Source organism: Sinocyclocheilus anshuiensis, unplaced genomic scaffold, assembly GCF_001515605.1.
Source record: "Sinocyclocheilus anshuiensis isolate Anshui unplaced genomic scaffold, SAMN03320099.WGS_v1.1 scaffold1184, whole genome shotgun sequence".
Taxonomy (NCBI): Eukaryota; Metazoa; Chordata; class Actinopteri; order Cypriniformes; family Cyprinidae; genus Sinocyclocheilus; species Sinocyclocheilus anshuiensis.
In genome coordinates this window covers 30,391-45,815 of record NW_015547647.1, presented here as the reverse complement: position 1 = coordinate 45,815, position 15,425 = coordinate 30,391, and the positions used below count along the sequence as shown (strand labels likewise).

Sequence of the window (15,425 nt, the reverse complement as noted above, 5' to 3'; positions counted from 1 at the left end):
TTGGGGGGGGGGGGGGGGGGGGTAACGGATCAGTCAAAATAACTAAAATTGAAATTACAATATGGCTCAGTACGCTTTTCAAATCTCAAAAGACTGAGACTGAATTAAACAAGTATTTAGCCTGTTGGGTGTTTCAGATTGAAGCGCATCACTGTGTTCATTTACACATGAGCAGCTCATGATCCGGTGCTTTTAGCATCTCAAAGCAACTCGATTCACAGTAAATACTGCAAACTCCATGTGCTTAAAATCCATTTAGGAATGAAACATACCAGGTTCACTTTATTTTCACATTAGCATTATTTTATACAAATTTTTTTGTTAACAGATTACAGAATTTCACCAGAATTGTAATGAAAAGCAAAGGTCTCAACAGGTTTGCGCCAAAATAAAAGCTTGAGGGTTTAACTCGAGCGAAGTATAAAATAATTTTAAAAACTAAACTAAAATTAAGATAAATCATGGAATATTCACTTTATTTTACAGTGTAGATTTATTACAATAATTATGTATACAATAATGTATAAATAAAGATGTATACAATACTGTATTACAAAATTACAATTAATATTATTATTATTATATTCAAATTGTTTGTCTTCCTAAACACATCAGTGTGAATGTGATGTGGACTGAAACACTATCACAACTAAAAAGGGGTTTGAGTCTGTGTGATTTTAGCAGTTTATATTAATATTTTGAAATTTGAGATATTTTTATATTTTATTTTAATTTTAAATGCAGTTTAGTTATTTTGTTGTGTATTTTTGTCATGTTAAAGGGTTAGTTGATCCCAAAATGAAAATTCTATCATTACTTACCCTCATGTCGTTCAAAACCTGTATGACGATCGTTCATCTTCGGAACACAAATTAAGATATTTTTCTGAGAGCTCTCTGACCCTCCCATAGACAGCAATGCAATTGAAATGTTCCCAGACAGAAACGTAGCAATGACATCGGTAAAACAGTCCATATGACATCAGTGGCTCAACTTCAATTTTGCGAAGCTACGAGAATACTTTTTGTGCGCAAAGAAAACAAAAATAACAATTCTTCTCCCCCGAGTTACGTCTTCTGCCATTTTGGAGAGTACCCAAGAACGTAATCGGCATTGTTTACATTAGGGGGAAAGCGCGCGCATGAACGTAATCGCCGTAATCAGCGTTGTTTACACTTAGGGTAAAGCTTGCGTATGTGTTGTTATACTCTCCAAAATGGCGGAAGACAGTAACTCGAGGGAGAAGAATTGTTATAAACTTTGAATAAAGTCGTAATTTTTGTTTTCTTTACGCACAAAAAGTATTCTCGTAGCTTCGCAAAATTCAGGTTGAAACACTGATGTCACATGTTGGAACAACATGAGGGTGAGTAATTAATGACAGAATTTTCATTTTGGGGTGAACTAACCCTTTAATTAGTTGTTGTTTTTTTTAAATATGTCTATATAGCTTTATATTAATTTTTATTTCAGTTTTAGTTTCAGTTATTTAATACATCATGATAAACTAAATAAAAAAGAGAAATGTTGCTTTGGCAACTAGCTGAAAAAAAACCTGTTTTCTTATATATATATTTTATTCACTTGTTTTTTATAAGTTAAGTTAAATTAACCATAATAACCCTTTTTTGAGTCCACTTTAAAGTCTAGATCAATGCCAATGTTTGTTGTAAGAGTTTGTTTAATTCTGTTCAGTTTGGTCACTGCAAAGGGGTTGACACTCTTAATTTTGGTCTCAAAGTCCACCATATTGATGCATTTAACTTAAAAAAAAAAAAATATATATATATATATACACATACATACATACATACATATATTTATATAAATCATACCCATGGACCCCCCAAGAAGTCAAAGATCCACCCAACCATATTCTCACAAAATTCTGTGGGAAACACTAAACCATGAACTTCAAACACATAACCAAATGTCTTATAGTGCACAAAAAACCAAGCTAAACATGTCCAATGTAAAGCACATGTGATTGACAGCGCGAGTCGGCATCTCCACGTGCGTTTCTACTTTGCTGCTGAGTCATAATGAGGACGGCACTGAGCGTGCTCCGAGAAGAACGGGGTCACCGCGGCAACGCCGGCTGGCTGATGGGCACAAAATGAACAAATTATGACGCGGCCCCCAGATTGTGATGGGGTCAAACGCCCCCCACCCCGCACTCAGCCCGCGCTCGCCCTTGTTCGCCCCCCGCTCGCCCTACACTGACAGTTCAATTTCCCTCCGACGCTCCGCGTTCGGCCCCCATTCGCCCCGCGCTAATTATGAATGAAAAGTTATCAGCCGGCTCCCCCGGCGCACACTTAAACAGTATTTCAGAGCAGATCCGCACGTCAAAATGTTATTAGAAACGGGAGGAGTCGAGGCAGATAGTTCGCATGCTGACCCCAGATCGGCTAAATACCGCTGCTAACCATCCCAGAATGCATCGGAGTGTCTCTCTATTTCACACACCGTTATTTCATCTGTACTTGTGCCGGCCAAAGTCACACACACACACGCACAGCCGTGTCATATGAATATATTTTCATACATCTGCATGCACGCAGCTGAGAAAGACCAGCTGTGTGACGTGACACGCTATAACGAATGCCCGCGTTTGAATGCATGTATGTGCAAGAGAGAGAGATGAGGTTTATCCACCGTGACTAAGATTATAGCGGCCTGTAATGTATTTATGCATAGCATTGACTTTAAATAAGCCCTTTCTCTTTCTCTCAATCTCACCCTTTATTTCAGCTCTGATTAGCCTGCCCGCCGAGGCTCGTGGGTAGTATTCTAATGACCTGTGCCTAACAGCTTCTAGCTGCGCAGCGGCCCGGGCCTGACGAGCCTGTCAATCAAAACAGCGGCGCTGACACCCGCCCAACGCGCCGATACAGGTCACCAGGGCAACCCTGCAGTGATGGACAGGAGGAGAATAGGAATTCTGACAGATGGAGGTTGGAACCTATAGGAAGTTTAAAAGTTTTCGCAGACTAAGGGATATCAAGGATCGTGTGTTATCAGCAATCATAGTTCAACCTAGAGAAGCATAAGAGACTTCTTTACTTACTGTCACCAAGCATTTGAATGGTAGTTGTTGCTAGCTATATTGTATCTGAAATGCCAGTTACTCAGTGTTAGCATTTATTAACTTTTGCTTGTGCTTACTATGTAAAAATTTATTAAATTCTTCTTTCAACACAAAATATCACTATCTATGCAATGTTAGCAATGTCTTTACAAACATACGCAAGCTTAAAAACACCACAAAATATTACAAACACTAAGATCAAGGTCCAGATCCCACTAAGAATCTTTTGGTTGAAATATGACAGCAGCGCAGGTCTATAAACGAGTGTATAATGTGTGTGTGCTATTGTCAGAGGGGTGTCTGTGGGCCGCTGGGATATTACAGTTCATGTGTCAATCCTAAAAGAGGCAGACACAGATAGTATTTGAGAAGAAATGACCACACATGCTTCATTCATCTCTTACTGACATCTCTCCCTCTCTCTCGTTCTCTTGACATCCCTTCTCTCCCTGACACAGGACTCTCACAGGAGAGGAAGGAGCCATCATACTGCAAAAGGTCAACAATCACATACGCTGACAACACACACACACACATGCTGGACGCACACAGGAGGAGAAGAAAGAGGGAAGACAATGAAAAACCAATCTATAATACAACAGCACAAAGAAACAAAGAACATAGAAGACTTCTAGATGGACACAAACAAAAGACCGGAGAGGAAATGATAAAAAGGAAGAGGCTTCTACAGGACAGTCAGCCGGACATTAGCACAAAGCAAACTAAAAAAGCATCAATATATAGCTAAATATATAGTTTAGCAGTCATTTTATACAATCAACTCAACTCATAGTATTCTAGATAACCTTATTATAACATCAACAGAGTCAAATGAACACACACACATACACACACACACACACACCTACCTGTAAGGCAGATGCGGTGGGTGAGATCAAGAGCCCTTGCAGGTCGGACAGCAGATTAGGTGACAGGATGGAGCTTTTGGGTGTGGTGACCGGCGCGGGCGAGACTGTCAAACAAAACAATAACAACAGCATTAAAACCCATATGTGACCCTGGACCACAAAACCAGTCATAAGGGGACAATTTTTTGAAATTGAGATTTATACGCCATCTCAAAGCTAAATAAATAAGCTTTCCATTGATGTATGGTTTGTTAGGATAGGACAATATTTGGCCGAGATACAACTATTTGAAAATCTGGAATCTGAGGGTGCAAAAAAATCAAATTATTGAGAAAATCACCTTTAAAGTTGTCCAAATGAAGTTCTTGGCAATGCATATTACTAATCAAAAATTAAGTTTTGATATATTTACAGTAGGAAATTTACAAAATATCTTTATGGAACATGATCTTTACTTAATGTCCTAATGATTTTTGGCATAAAAGAAAAATTTATAATTTTGACACACAATGTATTTTTGGCTATTGCTACAAATATACCCCAGCGACTTAAGACTGGTTTTGTGGTCTAGGGTCACATATATGTATTAATACATTCATTGGTCCTGTTCCAAAACCTAGTGAGCTGCCTAACTAGACAGCATATTAAAGCATCTAAAGCTGTTCCAAACCATTTCTGAACCATTTGATTTGCTTTTTGTTATCGCCGACTTAATAGCTTTAACTGCCGCCTGTTTTGTTTAACACATTTTACTCGTTTTAACTGCATTCTGCAGATTTCCCTGCAAAAATCTGAACAGAAAATGAATATAAGGTACATAACTTTGTCTAAATGTTAAGGTGTCATCATATGTATCCGTCACTGGTGAGCAAGCAAATTATATTTATATATGATTACACATACACTTATATTTCAACACTGAAAATGATCTAATCTAATTAAAGCACAAACTATTTCACTTCATTTTTGTGTGTATTTTGCGTTATTATTAGAGCATTCTAGAATAATTTTTCAGTAGCCTTGGTTCTGGAAGCATTTATCCAATTAATTTTTCCCAAACTGATTTTACAAAAAGTCATCGTTTAATAGGTATAAGCCATAAACCAAACCAACCAGGCAGGTCACTGGGGTTTGGAAAAGAGCCATTATAATCACAAAACAATAAAACCAAAATCATAACAAAATGAAAACTGCAAAACTGAAAGAAACTCAACTCACAGTCATCCAGATCAAGAAGAGACACTTCCTTCTTCTCAACCTGCTGAAAAGAAACATTGATGCCAGATGTTACACACACAGAATAATATGCAGCAAAACTTCACACTCTTTCACACTTCAAAACTTCACACTGCGTTTGTACTCTATTATTAGTATTACTCTAGTATCGTACTTCTCACCTTTATGACTGGTTTAGACTGGACAGGTTTAGGCTTTGTGTTTTTCTTTTGATCAGTTCCTGAGTCTGAATCTGAATCCAATTCTGATCCGGATTCAGACGAACTCTCAGACGAGGAACTCTCAGAGCCTGATTCACTTTCGGATCTGGATTCAACCTTCACAGCATTCCCATTCTTCTGCTTCCTGTTTTAGTCACACACAGACACAGAAACAACTGAACTATTTGAGTTTACTAGCCAAATTAATAACTGCAAATCAACCTACATCCAGTAAACACACTTCACTCCTAAATTTCATTTATAACCTTCCCTTTAAGAGTTTCTTATGCACTAAACACTACAATCAATTATGTAAAAACATGTTTAAATCTTTATTCCTGGGCCATTTTTTGACAACCTAAAAAACAACTAGACATTACTAAAGAACATTTCAATATTCAAACATCAAAAGGGACGTCGTTTGGTAGAGAGAGAGCAAAAGAGAAAAGGCTGGCTAAATTAGCAGAGGGAACAATGTCTGTTTAATTGTGAGATGATTAAATGGATTAATTTGGCCTTTGGATTTCATTTGCTCAGAACAAGTGATACACACACACACACACACACACACACACACACAGGCCATCTAACTGAAGTGTGCACAGTTCAACGGCAGCATTAAAGCAGGTTGTGAGTATGTATTAATGAGAGCATTTCACGGTAGTTAAGGATGTGGGCGAGAGCCTTAAATCATGCACAATAATGACAGAACAGCAAACAAAACAGGCAAAGAGTGTATCACATACACACACACATGTGTATGTGTGTGTGTGTGTGTGTGTGTGTGTGTGTGTCTATTAGCGGTTTAATTACCGCTTCTAATAAAGGCAGCAGGGTCAACTACAGAAACGTTACATCACAACAATTAACAGTGCAAACTCTGTGTGTGGACTGGATAGAGAAAGTCATCATGTTTGTGTGTTTTTATGCCTTGCAAATGTAAACATTTAGGGTTATGCGATGAACTAAACATATTCTGCTGATTTGACACTTTTTACTAATGTTAGCAAAATTGCAAAAGGGACTTTTGATAACTTCGGAAGCATCTGTAAAAATGGGTTCAAAATCAAAAACTGATCAATAAATTATTTGCATTGGATGCCACTGATTCCTAAAACAAAATGTGCATTTATGAACTTACAGCTATTACTAAGTTGCATTACAGCTACTCAATTCACAGATATCTTTGTATTTTGAAACTTAGTGAGATTTAAAATTAGTGAGAATAAAATCCTTATTGTTGAGGCCTGGCGTGTGTGAGCGAGAGAAAGAGAGAGAGTGTGTGACTGTGTGTGTGCATATGAACAGATGGAGGGGGAAATTATTGGTGCCACATTTTATTAGTCGTTTTATGCTGCAGCATACACAATCACACAAACACACACTGAACACACACATTATTTACCTCCTGCACATATCTAAAACCAAAGTTGTATCCACTTGTGCACACACTTCAGCAAAACACACCCATATATGCGGTTATAATGACCAAAGTCAATCTCACATACCATCTGTCTATATATTTATGGCACATAAACACTTAAAAATAGCAATAGCATGTGATGCAAGTATAAAGCGCTGGAATTCAGACCACTTACTTTGTCAGTAGAGTTCAATGGGTGTTTAGCAAACATGCATGACCTCTAATGAAGGTGTATGCCTATGTTATGCATGCATCTATTTAAATGACGAATGCTGGGTCCGACATAAATATGAATGGGTGATTTCTAAAATACAATGCAGTTGAAAAGTTTGGTGTTGGTAAGACTTTTGAATGTTTTTAAATGTAGTCTCTTCTGCTCATGAGGACTGCATTTATTTGATCAAATATACAGTAAAACAGTAATATTGTGAAATATTATTACAATTCAAAATAAGTGGTTTCTATTTGAATATATTTTAAAATATAATTTATTCCTGTGATGCAAATATGAATTTTCAGCATCGTTACTCCAGTTTTCAGTGTCACACGACCCTTCAGAAATCATTCTAATATGCTGATTTGGTGCTCAAGAAAAATTTCTTATTTTTATCAATGTTGAAGACAGTTGTGCTGCTAAATATCTTCATGGAAATATATGTGATGCATATTTTAAAAACTGCATATTTAAATTTGCAGTTTAAATATGTCAGCATTTAAAAACTGCAGGGAATTTATTTTGAAAGAATGAATGTGATTGGTCAGTGGGATAAAGAGAAAGGTCATGATAAAGGTCATTTACACTGAGTGAGACGATTACCTGTCTTTGCTGTCCGGTTTCTGCTGTTGTAGTTTTTTGTTTTTTAGAGTTTTCTTCTTCTTTTCTGAGTCTGATTCACTGGAGCTCTTCTCTGATTGGCTGGAGCTGCTCTTGTTTGAATCATCGCTGTTCTCCTTGCTCTCAGACTCACTTACTGATTCTACATGCACACAAAAACAGTTTAAGACAAGCCTCAAATCTGCCAAAACACAAACCAAGCCAAAGCTCATGTTTTACCTTCACTGCTGCTGCTACTGTCCTCACTATTGCTTCCCTCTTCCTCCTCCTCCTCTTCTTCCTCTGAATCAGAGTAGAACTTCTCATTTGATTTGGCAGGTTTGGATTTACTAAGTGCCGGTGCTCCAGCCTCTTTCACCTGCCAGTCACACATGAACAGGAAATGAGGTCATAATAATTTGAGACTTGGTAACATCACTGTCCTGTGAATGAACTGTACGCTAAGGCCATTTAAGTTTATAGATATAAGACATTTTTAACATTATCTTTAAAAAATAAACAAATACAAGGGAGTCTTACCGGTTCTACTACCTCCACATTTCTCACTGATTGGTCAGGAGCGACAGCCGGCCAATCAGAAAGCTCCAGGTATCCACTGGCCTGAGAATTGAGTGTATGAGAGAGTGTGCCAAGCTGAAACCGGTCTCGATCTGAAAAACAGACAAAAGAGGAGAACTGAGAGACAGGTGAGTAAATGTATATTAATGCCATCAAATATGAGGTTTTAATATCAAAGCAACGCCTGCTAATTTGGCCATCCGCTAACACAAACATCAATTCAATGGTAAAACTTTTCAGTGAAGGTAATTCAAAAATTATAAAGTACAAGTATAAATAAATGGATAAATAAAATTTATAAATATAAAATAAAAAATAAAACATTAGCATTTACTGGAATTGCCATATGATTCTGCTTTCTAAACACTGGTATCATGAGATTAATCACAAATTATTATATTCTATTATCAGAAAAATCAAGCGTCAACTTAAATATTTAGTAAATATTTTCCAAATAATATGAAAAGTAACTTTAATATTTTTATTTTTCACTTTAAATAGATTATTAATATAACAATATTAATTATACTATTTCACATTACATTATGGATGTAATCAGGGATATAATAATAAATATTATATAGTAGATTAGATTCAACGTTATGGTCATTGTGTGTGTGTGTGTGTGTATATATATATATATATATATATATATATATATCTACTGTAATCTACTCTAATCTAATCAATATTCAGCTGCATTTATAGTGTCATCATAAATCTGGCATAAAAAGTTTGAAAACAAACCGTACTGTGTTGAACAAGCAGATATTCAAAAGTTTTGCTATGCAAAATTAATAAACCAAGATCTTCTAGTTTATGCCTCCAACTCTGAGCATTACTGTACTTCTTTGTCATAATAAACAAAAAAAGCAATAAGTGTCTGCACAGGCCTTCAGGAGACCTGCTGGGTAATTGACATTAAACTGGCAGAAATGCCACGGCATTCAGGTCTGCCCGTGTGCCCTTCTCACAATATGCCGGGTACGTCCCGTAATAACCAAGGTATATGAACGCATAATCACTCTGGCTCTGCAGAATATAAACATGAGCGAAAAACGCCACCGCACACAGCGGATCTAAACCACAAATATTAAAAATGACAGCAGCAGTTAAATGTCTCGCAAATGTTATAGGGTAAATTTATGCCACATTAATGAAATAAAGACTAATGGCTGTATGTTTCAGTATACTAATTTATTTTAATCTATAGTAACCATGGGGACAATCATGAAATCATTGTATTAAAGCAAATTAGAGCAAGAAACAGGAGCACAGATTTGAGATCAGTAAATTATCAATGCGCCCGTTTGGACTATTGATGAGTTTTTCAGCTAAAGCCTGACGAATCGCCTTCACCGCAGAGATCATATGTCACAACCTGCATCTTCACGTGACTTAAAAAAACACACACAAAGACGTGTCGCTTTGAGTTTCATCACAGCGAAGCATAATCAGCCCTTACAAACTTTATTACCTCCTATTAAGGGAGGGACACGCTTTACCAAGCACCGAGAACGATACTCAGCACAACAAAAATTACCCCCAGCGACAGCCGTCATCAATCACACAGAGCGCATCCTTCACGCTAAACCCAAATCCATTCATCCGTCCATCCATGTATCTACAAGAGCAAATGAGTAACACCCTTTTCCTGCACGAGGGCATAATTACTCCCGTTTAATTGCAGGTGCAGTGCATAATCGTACAGGAGGTAGTAGTAAATCAACGTGTGGGCGTGTGCGGGGCGGACGGGATGCCCAGATTCGACTGTCTGTTATCAAATTATGCAGAATTCTACAATTAAATTCTGCACGGGAGGAATAGAAGGCGAAGCCTACAAATCCAGGCCGCTAATCCGGAGAAAAAAAGCCCAGTTCAGAGGAGGGAAAAAATAACTGTGTGCCGTTTGATAGAATCGGTTGCAGAGTATTTCTGCGTGCTGTATTGATGTTTACGGGTTAGACCTGCTGTCATGGCCTGCAGGGATGAATTCCCATGACAGTGTTGTGTGTTTCAGTTCTGAAGCCCTGCTGGAATGGAATAATGTGATGAAATAAGAGAAACGTGTGAGAAATCGATGTCAGCAGAACTCTTGAGCTCGTATAGATGTGGTCGCGTCATTTAGAATGAGAGCATGACGGTAAACTGACGGCTTTGGATTTTTTTAACTGCTCTAGCTGTTTTATCATGCAACAAAGCTTTAAACGTGAGTGATACGGCCTAGAGGTTACCGATCTGCGGTGGTAACTGAAAAGTTGTAGGTTTGCATCCCACATCTTATGACCACTGAATTTCCATGACTTGTAAAATCATATTTATTCATATTATATCATATTATAAATTATATTCACTACAAATATTTAAATTACTCTTTATGAGTAATACACTAATATTGGCACCCTTGGTAAATATGTGAAAATAAATCCGCATCGTTTATCATTTGATCTTTCATTTAAAAAAAATCACTAAATTCTAACCTTTCATTGAAGTAAAACAATTGAAATTGGGGGGAAACTCACATTATGAAACAAATGTTTTTCTCCAATGCATGTTAACTTGGCCCCAATTATTGGCACCTCTAGAAATTCTTATGAGTAAAATATCTCTGAAGTATATTCCCATTCATATTTACTTTTTTTTTTTTTAGCACACCAGGGTGATTAGGAGCATGACAGGATTATAAATATGAGGAACACAAACGCCAAATTCCCTTAATCATCCATCACAAGGAGTAAAACCAAAGAACATAGTTCTGGTGTGCAGAACAAGATTGTAGAGCTTCACAAAATAGAAAGTGGCTGTAAGAGCTAAAGCATTGAAAATCCAAATTTTCACCATCAGGGCAATAATTAAGAAGTTCCAATCAACTAAAGATGTTACAAATCTGCCTGGAAGAAGATGTGTGTCTATATCGTCCTAATGCACGGTGAGGGGAGTTTGGTTCACAGCTGGATAATTGCAGAGATTAGTTGAGTCTTGGGGTCAGAAAGCCTAAAAAAAAATATCAAACAGCCCCTACATCATCACATGTTGTTCGGGAGGGTTTCAAGAAAAATCCTCCTCGCTCATCCAAAAACAAACTCCAGCATATTCAGTTGTCAGACACGACTGGAACTTCAAACGGGACTGGCTTCTACGGTCAGATGAAACTAAAAAAAAGAGCTTTTTGGCAGCAAACCCATCAGCTGGGTTTGGTGCAAACAGGGATAAAAAGTACTCCATGTCCACAGTTAAATACACTGCTGGATCTTTAATGTTGTGGGCCTATTTTTTCTGCCCGAGGTCCTGGACATCTTGTTCAGATACCTGGCATCATAGATTCTATCAAATACCAACAGATAAAAAATCTAAACCTGACTGCCTCTGTTAGAAATCTTATAATGGGCCGTGGTTGGATCTTCCATCAGGACAATGATCCAAAACAAACATCAAAATCAACACAAAAATGTGTCACTGAGTACAAAATGAAGCTTCTGCCCTGGCCAACCCAGTTCTCTGACCTGAACCCTATAGAAAATGAGTGGGGTGAACTGAAGACAAGAAGCACCAACATGGAGCTGGGAATCTGAAGGATCTGAAGGAATGGTCTCTGATCTCTTGTCAGGTGTTCTCCAAACTCATCAGGCATTATTGGAGAAAACTCAGAGCTGTTTTCTTGGGAAAAGGACGCTGCAATAATTGTGGCCAACGTGAACCAGAGAAAAACTTTTATTTCATAATGAGATTTTCCCCCCACTTTCCATTGTTTTACTTCAACGATAGGTTAGAACTTTGTGAATTATTAGTGGAGGGCACTGTATTTACTATAGAAATTTAAATGACTTTTCAAGGTTTTTACCTTTGAAGGCAGACTGCAGGACAGGAGCCGGTTTGGGGGCCATCAGGATGCGGCGAGCGTACTTGCTCAGGGCTCCGCTCTTCTCGTTTGGGACAATCAGCTGACGAATGAACCGTGTTCGGTCTCTGATGTCATAGTTCTGATCATACTTGCCCAAGTTCAAAATGTATTGAGTCAGCAATTTAGTCTGTATGAGAGAAAGAAAGTGAGATAAAACGCAGACAAAACACACCCCCACTCAAAGTGTGATTTGATTTTACCTGTTTGGAATTGGTCAGGTAGAGTTTGGCAGCAAGGTTGACGATCTGAAGTTTGACAATGTCCTCCTCGTCGGTGAAGGTCTTGGCCATCTTTCGCAGGACGTCGGGGGCGATTTTAGGCACGTGTTCACAGTATTCACCCATCAGCCACAGGATGCTGGCCCTTGCCATCGGGACCTAAAGACGCAATGGACACCAAATACATCAAGTGTTAAATTTATATGAATCACACTGTAGTTGCACACTATAACATTACAGTTGTGTATAATACTGAACCCATCTCTCACAGTGATGTTGTCGAAGAGTTTGGCCATGTGTTTGATGATGTCACTGTGCTGTGATGGCTGAGTCTGCAGAAGTTTCTTGATGACTACGACGCTTTCTGCAACAACAGTCTCTACAAAGAGAAGAAATGCATGAATAGACACTCAGAAAAAAGGAACAAAAGTTGTCACTGGGGCGGTACCTTTTCAAAAGGCACACCTTTGTACCTAAAGAGTCCAAATTGGTACCTTAAAGGTACATAGTACGTAAAGTGTACATATTAGTACCTTAAAGGTCCAGAAGTGTACCTTTTGAAAAGGTACCGCCCCACTGACAGATTTTGTAATTTTTTTTTTTTGAGAGTGCACTGATAATCCAATATACTATGTTTTTACTGTAGTAACAATAACTAACTGTAGTAACCAGTGTTGAGGAGTAACTAAGCAGCAACTTAACTACATTTTTGAGGTGCGGAATTAATACACGCTCCTATATGTAATGTTTTCTCTTATATGTAGCTTTAGTGAGTCATTTTAGTGAATCGATTCATTCTGGCTATTCAGATAAATCAAGTCCTTGTGATCCATTTTGTAGGTAAATGCTGATATATAATTTTATATTTTATACACACATATAATTTTATATTTTAAACAGCAAGTGTTGTTGGCAACTTGTTTGTATGTAACTTGTAGATCAAATAAATTACTGATTGCTTACCATATTGTTTAAAGTTCAAAGCATGTTCTTTGAGGAGTTTTATGAATCACTGAGACTATGACATGCATTTGTCAGAAAGAATATTCAAATTTTTCATCTGTGGTGATAATGGCTCTGTCTGTATCATCAGTTTTGTCACTGACGATCAAGACATTGAACTTCATCATATTGCCATCTGCAGGAAACCAGAAGCACTGCGTCTAATAACGAAACGATAACTTTAATATGTGTGTGATTACCATCTCTGTTGGACAGCAGCAGCACCAGGCCATTGAGGCAGGTGTCAGTCACCTCAGAGATGTTAGTGGCACAACAGCCGATGGCTTGGATGGTGGCCGCTGCGAACGCCTTATCCTGACTCTTCACATACGTCTGGAACACACATACAACTACTTAAAGCTGCTATTCCTCCTCAGCTGTGCTTCTAAACCTAGTGAGCTGCCCACCCAGACAGGGTTTTTAGGCATCATAGAATTATTCAGAATTCAGTATTTAACTTCATCTTAAGATTCATCTAAAGAGTTTTTTTCTCCCTCAGATTCAATTTAATCTATGAAACTTTACCTGGAATTCTCTCAGTATGGTGGAGATGCTTGCTTCATTAGCCAGGTTAGTCAAAATCTCCAGCTGAAGGATTTAAACAAAAGCAAAAAGACTTTAGATAAGCAACAAAACATCAGCAAGCAAGCAGAAAAGACACATGAAGGTAAGATAGTGTTTTTACCTTGAGTGTTTTGATGTGTGTTGCATCTGTAGACCTCACATAGAAGCTCTTCATGAAGGGCTCAAACATCCCCTAAAAAACACCACAGACATTACCTCAGATCTACCTCATATTGCAGTACTTTAGATTCTTGTTTAAAAACCGCAGTCATTACCTCAAGACTTTAGCTCAGATTTGACCTTAGATTCTACATCAGTGTTTACCATTTACCTCAGAATTTACCCTCACTTTTTACTTGTATACCTCAGGGTTTTTTTTTTTTTACTCAGAAATAACACATGGTTTATCTAAGATAATTTTTCAGTCTACTCAAAATTTGTTGTATTCAGATTTTACCTTTAGCATTTACCTCAGACGGCACTTATTTACTTTAAAAATATACAGTGGGTACGGAAAGTATTCAGACCCCCTTAAATTTTTCACTCTTTGTTATATTGCAGCCATTTGCTAAAATCATTTAAGTTAATTTTTTTTCCTCATTAATGTACACACAGCACCCCATATTGACAGAAAACCACAGAATTGTTGACATTTTTGCAGATTTATTAAAAAAGAAAAACTGAAATATCACATGGTCCTAAGTATTCAGACCCTTTGCTGTGACACTCATATATTTAACTCAGGTGCTGTCCATTTCTTCTGATCATCCTTGAGATGGTTCTACACCTTCATTTGAGTCCAGCTGTGTTTGATTATACTGATTGGACTTGATTAGGAAAGCCACACACCTGTCTATATAAGACCTTACAGCTCACAGTGCATGTCAGAGCAAATGAGAAGCATGAGGTCAAAGGAACTGCCTGAAAAGCTCAGAGACAGAATTGTGGCAAGACACAGATCTGGCCAAGGTTACAAAAAAAATTCTGCTGCACTTAAGGTTCCTAAGAGCACAAGGTGCCTCCATAATCCTTAAATGGAAGACATTTGGGACGACCAGAACCCTTCCAATCGAGGGAAAGATGAATGCGGCCAAGTACAGGGATATCCTGGACAAAAACCTTCTCCAGAGTGCTCAGGACCTCAGACTGGGCCGAAGGTTTACCTTCCAACAAGACAATGACCCTAAGCACACAGCTAAAATAACGAAGGAGTGGCTTCACAACAACTCTGTGACTGTTCTTGAATGGCCCAGCCAGAGCCCTGACTTAAACCCAATTGAGCATCTCTGGAGAGACCTAAAAATGGCGGCCCACCAACGTTTCCCATCCAACCTGACAGAACTGGAGAGGATCTGCAAGGAGGAATGGCAGAGGATCCCCAAATCCAGGTGTGAAAAACTTGTTGCATCTTTCCCAAAAAGACTCATGGCTGTATTAGATCAAAAGGGTGCTTATACTAAATACTGAGCAAAGGGTCTGAATACGTAGGACCATGTGATATTTCAGTTTTTATTTTTGAATAAATCTG

General features: G+C 38.0%; 1 protein-coding gene across 1 annotated transcript in view; it reads right to left on the bottom strand.

The window, feature by feature from the left end:
- The window catches only part of LOC107701936 (AP-3 complex subunit beta-1-like), a 54,460-nt gene that overhangs the window by 26,402 nt on the left and 12,633 nt on the right, over positions 1 to 15,425 (bottom strand). The window contains exons 9-20 of the mRNA XM_016504086.1: positions 14,019 to 14,090; positions 13,859 to 13,921; positions 13,534 to 13,666; positions 12,601 to 12,710; positions 12,314 to 12,490; positions 12,054 to 12,240; positions 8,174 to 8,304; positions 7,874 to 8,012; positions 7,637 to 7,796; positions 5,358 to 5,541; positions 5,179 to 5,218; positions 3,961 to 4,064 (exon numbers count right to left, since the gene is read on the bottom strand). Of these exons, the coding sequence (XP_016359572.1) occupies positions 3,961 to 4,064; positions 5,179 to 5,218; positions 5,358 to 5,541; positions 7,637 to 7,796; positions 7,874 to 8,012; positions 8,174 to 8,304; positions 12,054 to 12,240; positions 12,314 to 12,490; positions 12,601 to 12,710; positions 13,534 to 13,666; positions 13,859 to 13,921; positions 14,019 to 14,090 (1,500 nt within the window). The remainder of the gene's footprint in view (positions 1 to 3,960; positions 4,065 to 5,178; positions 5,219 to 5,357; positions 5,542 to 7,636; positions 7,797 to 7,873; positions 8,013 to 8,173; positions 8,305 to 12,053; positions 12,241 to 12,313; positions 12,491 to 12,600; positions 12,711 to 13,533; positions 13,667 to 13,858; positions 13,922 to 14,018; positions 14,091 to 15,425) is intronic.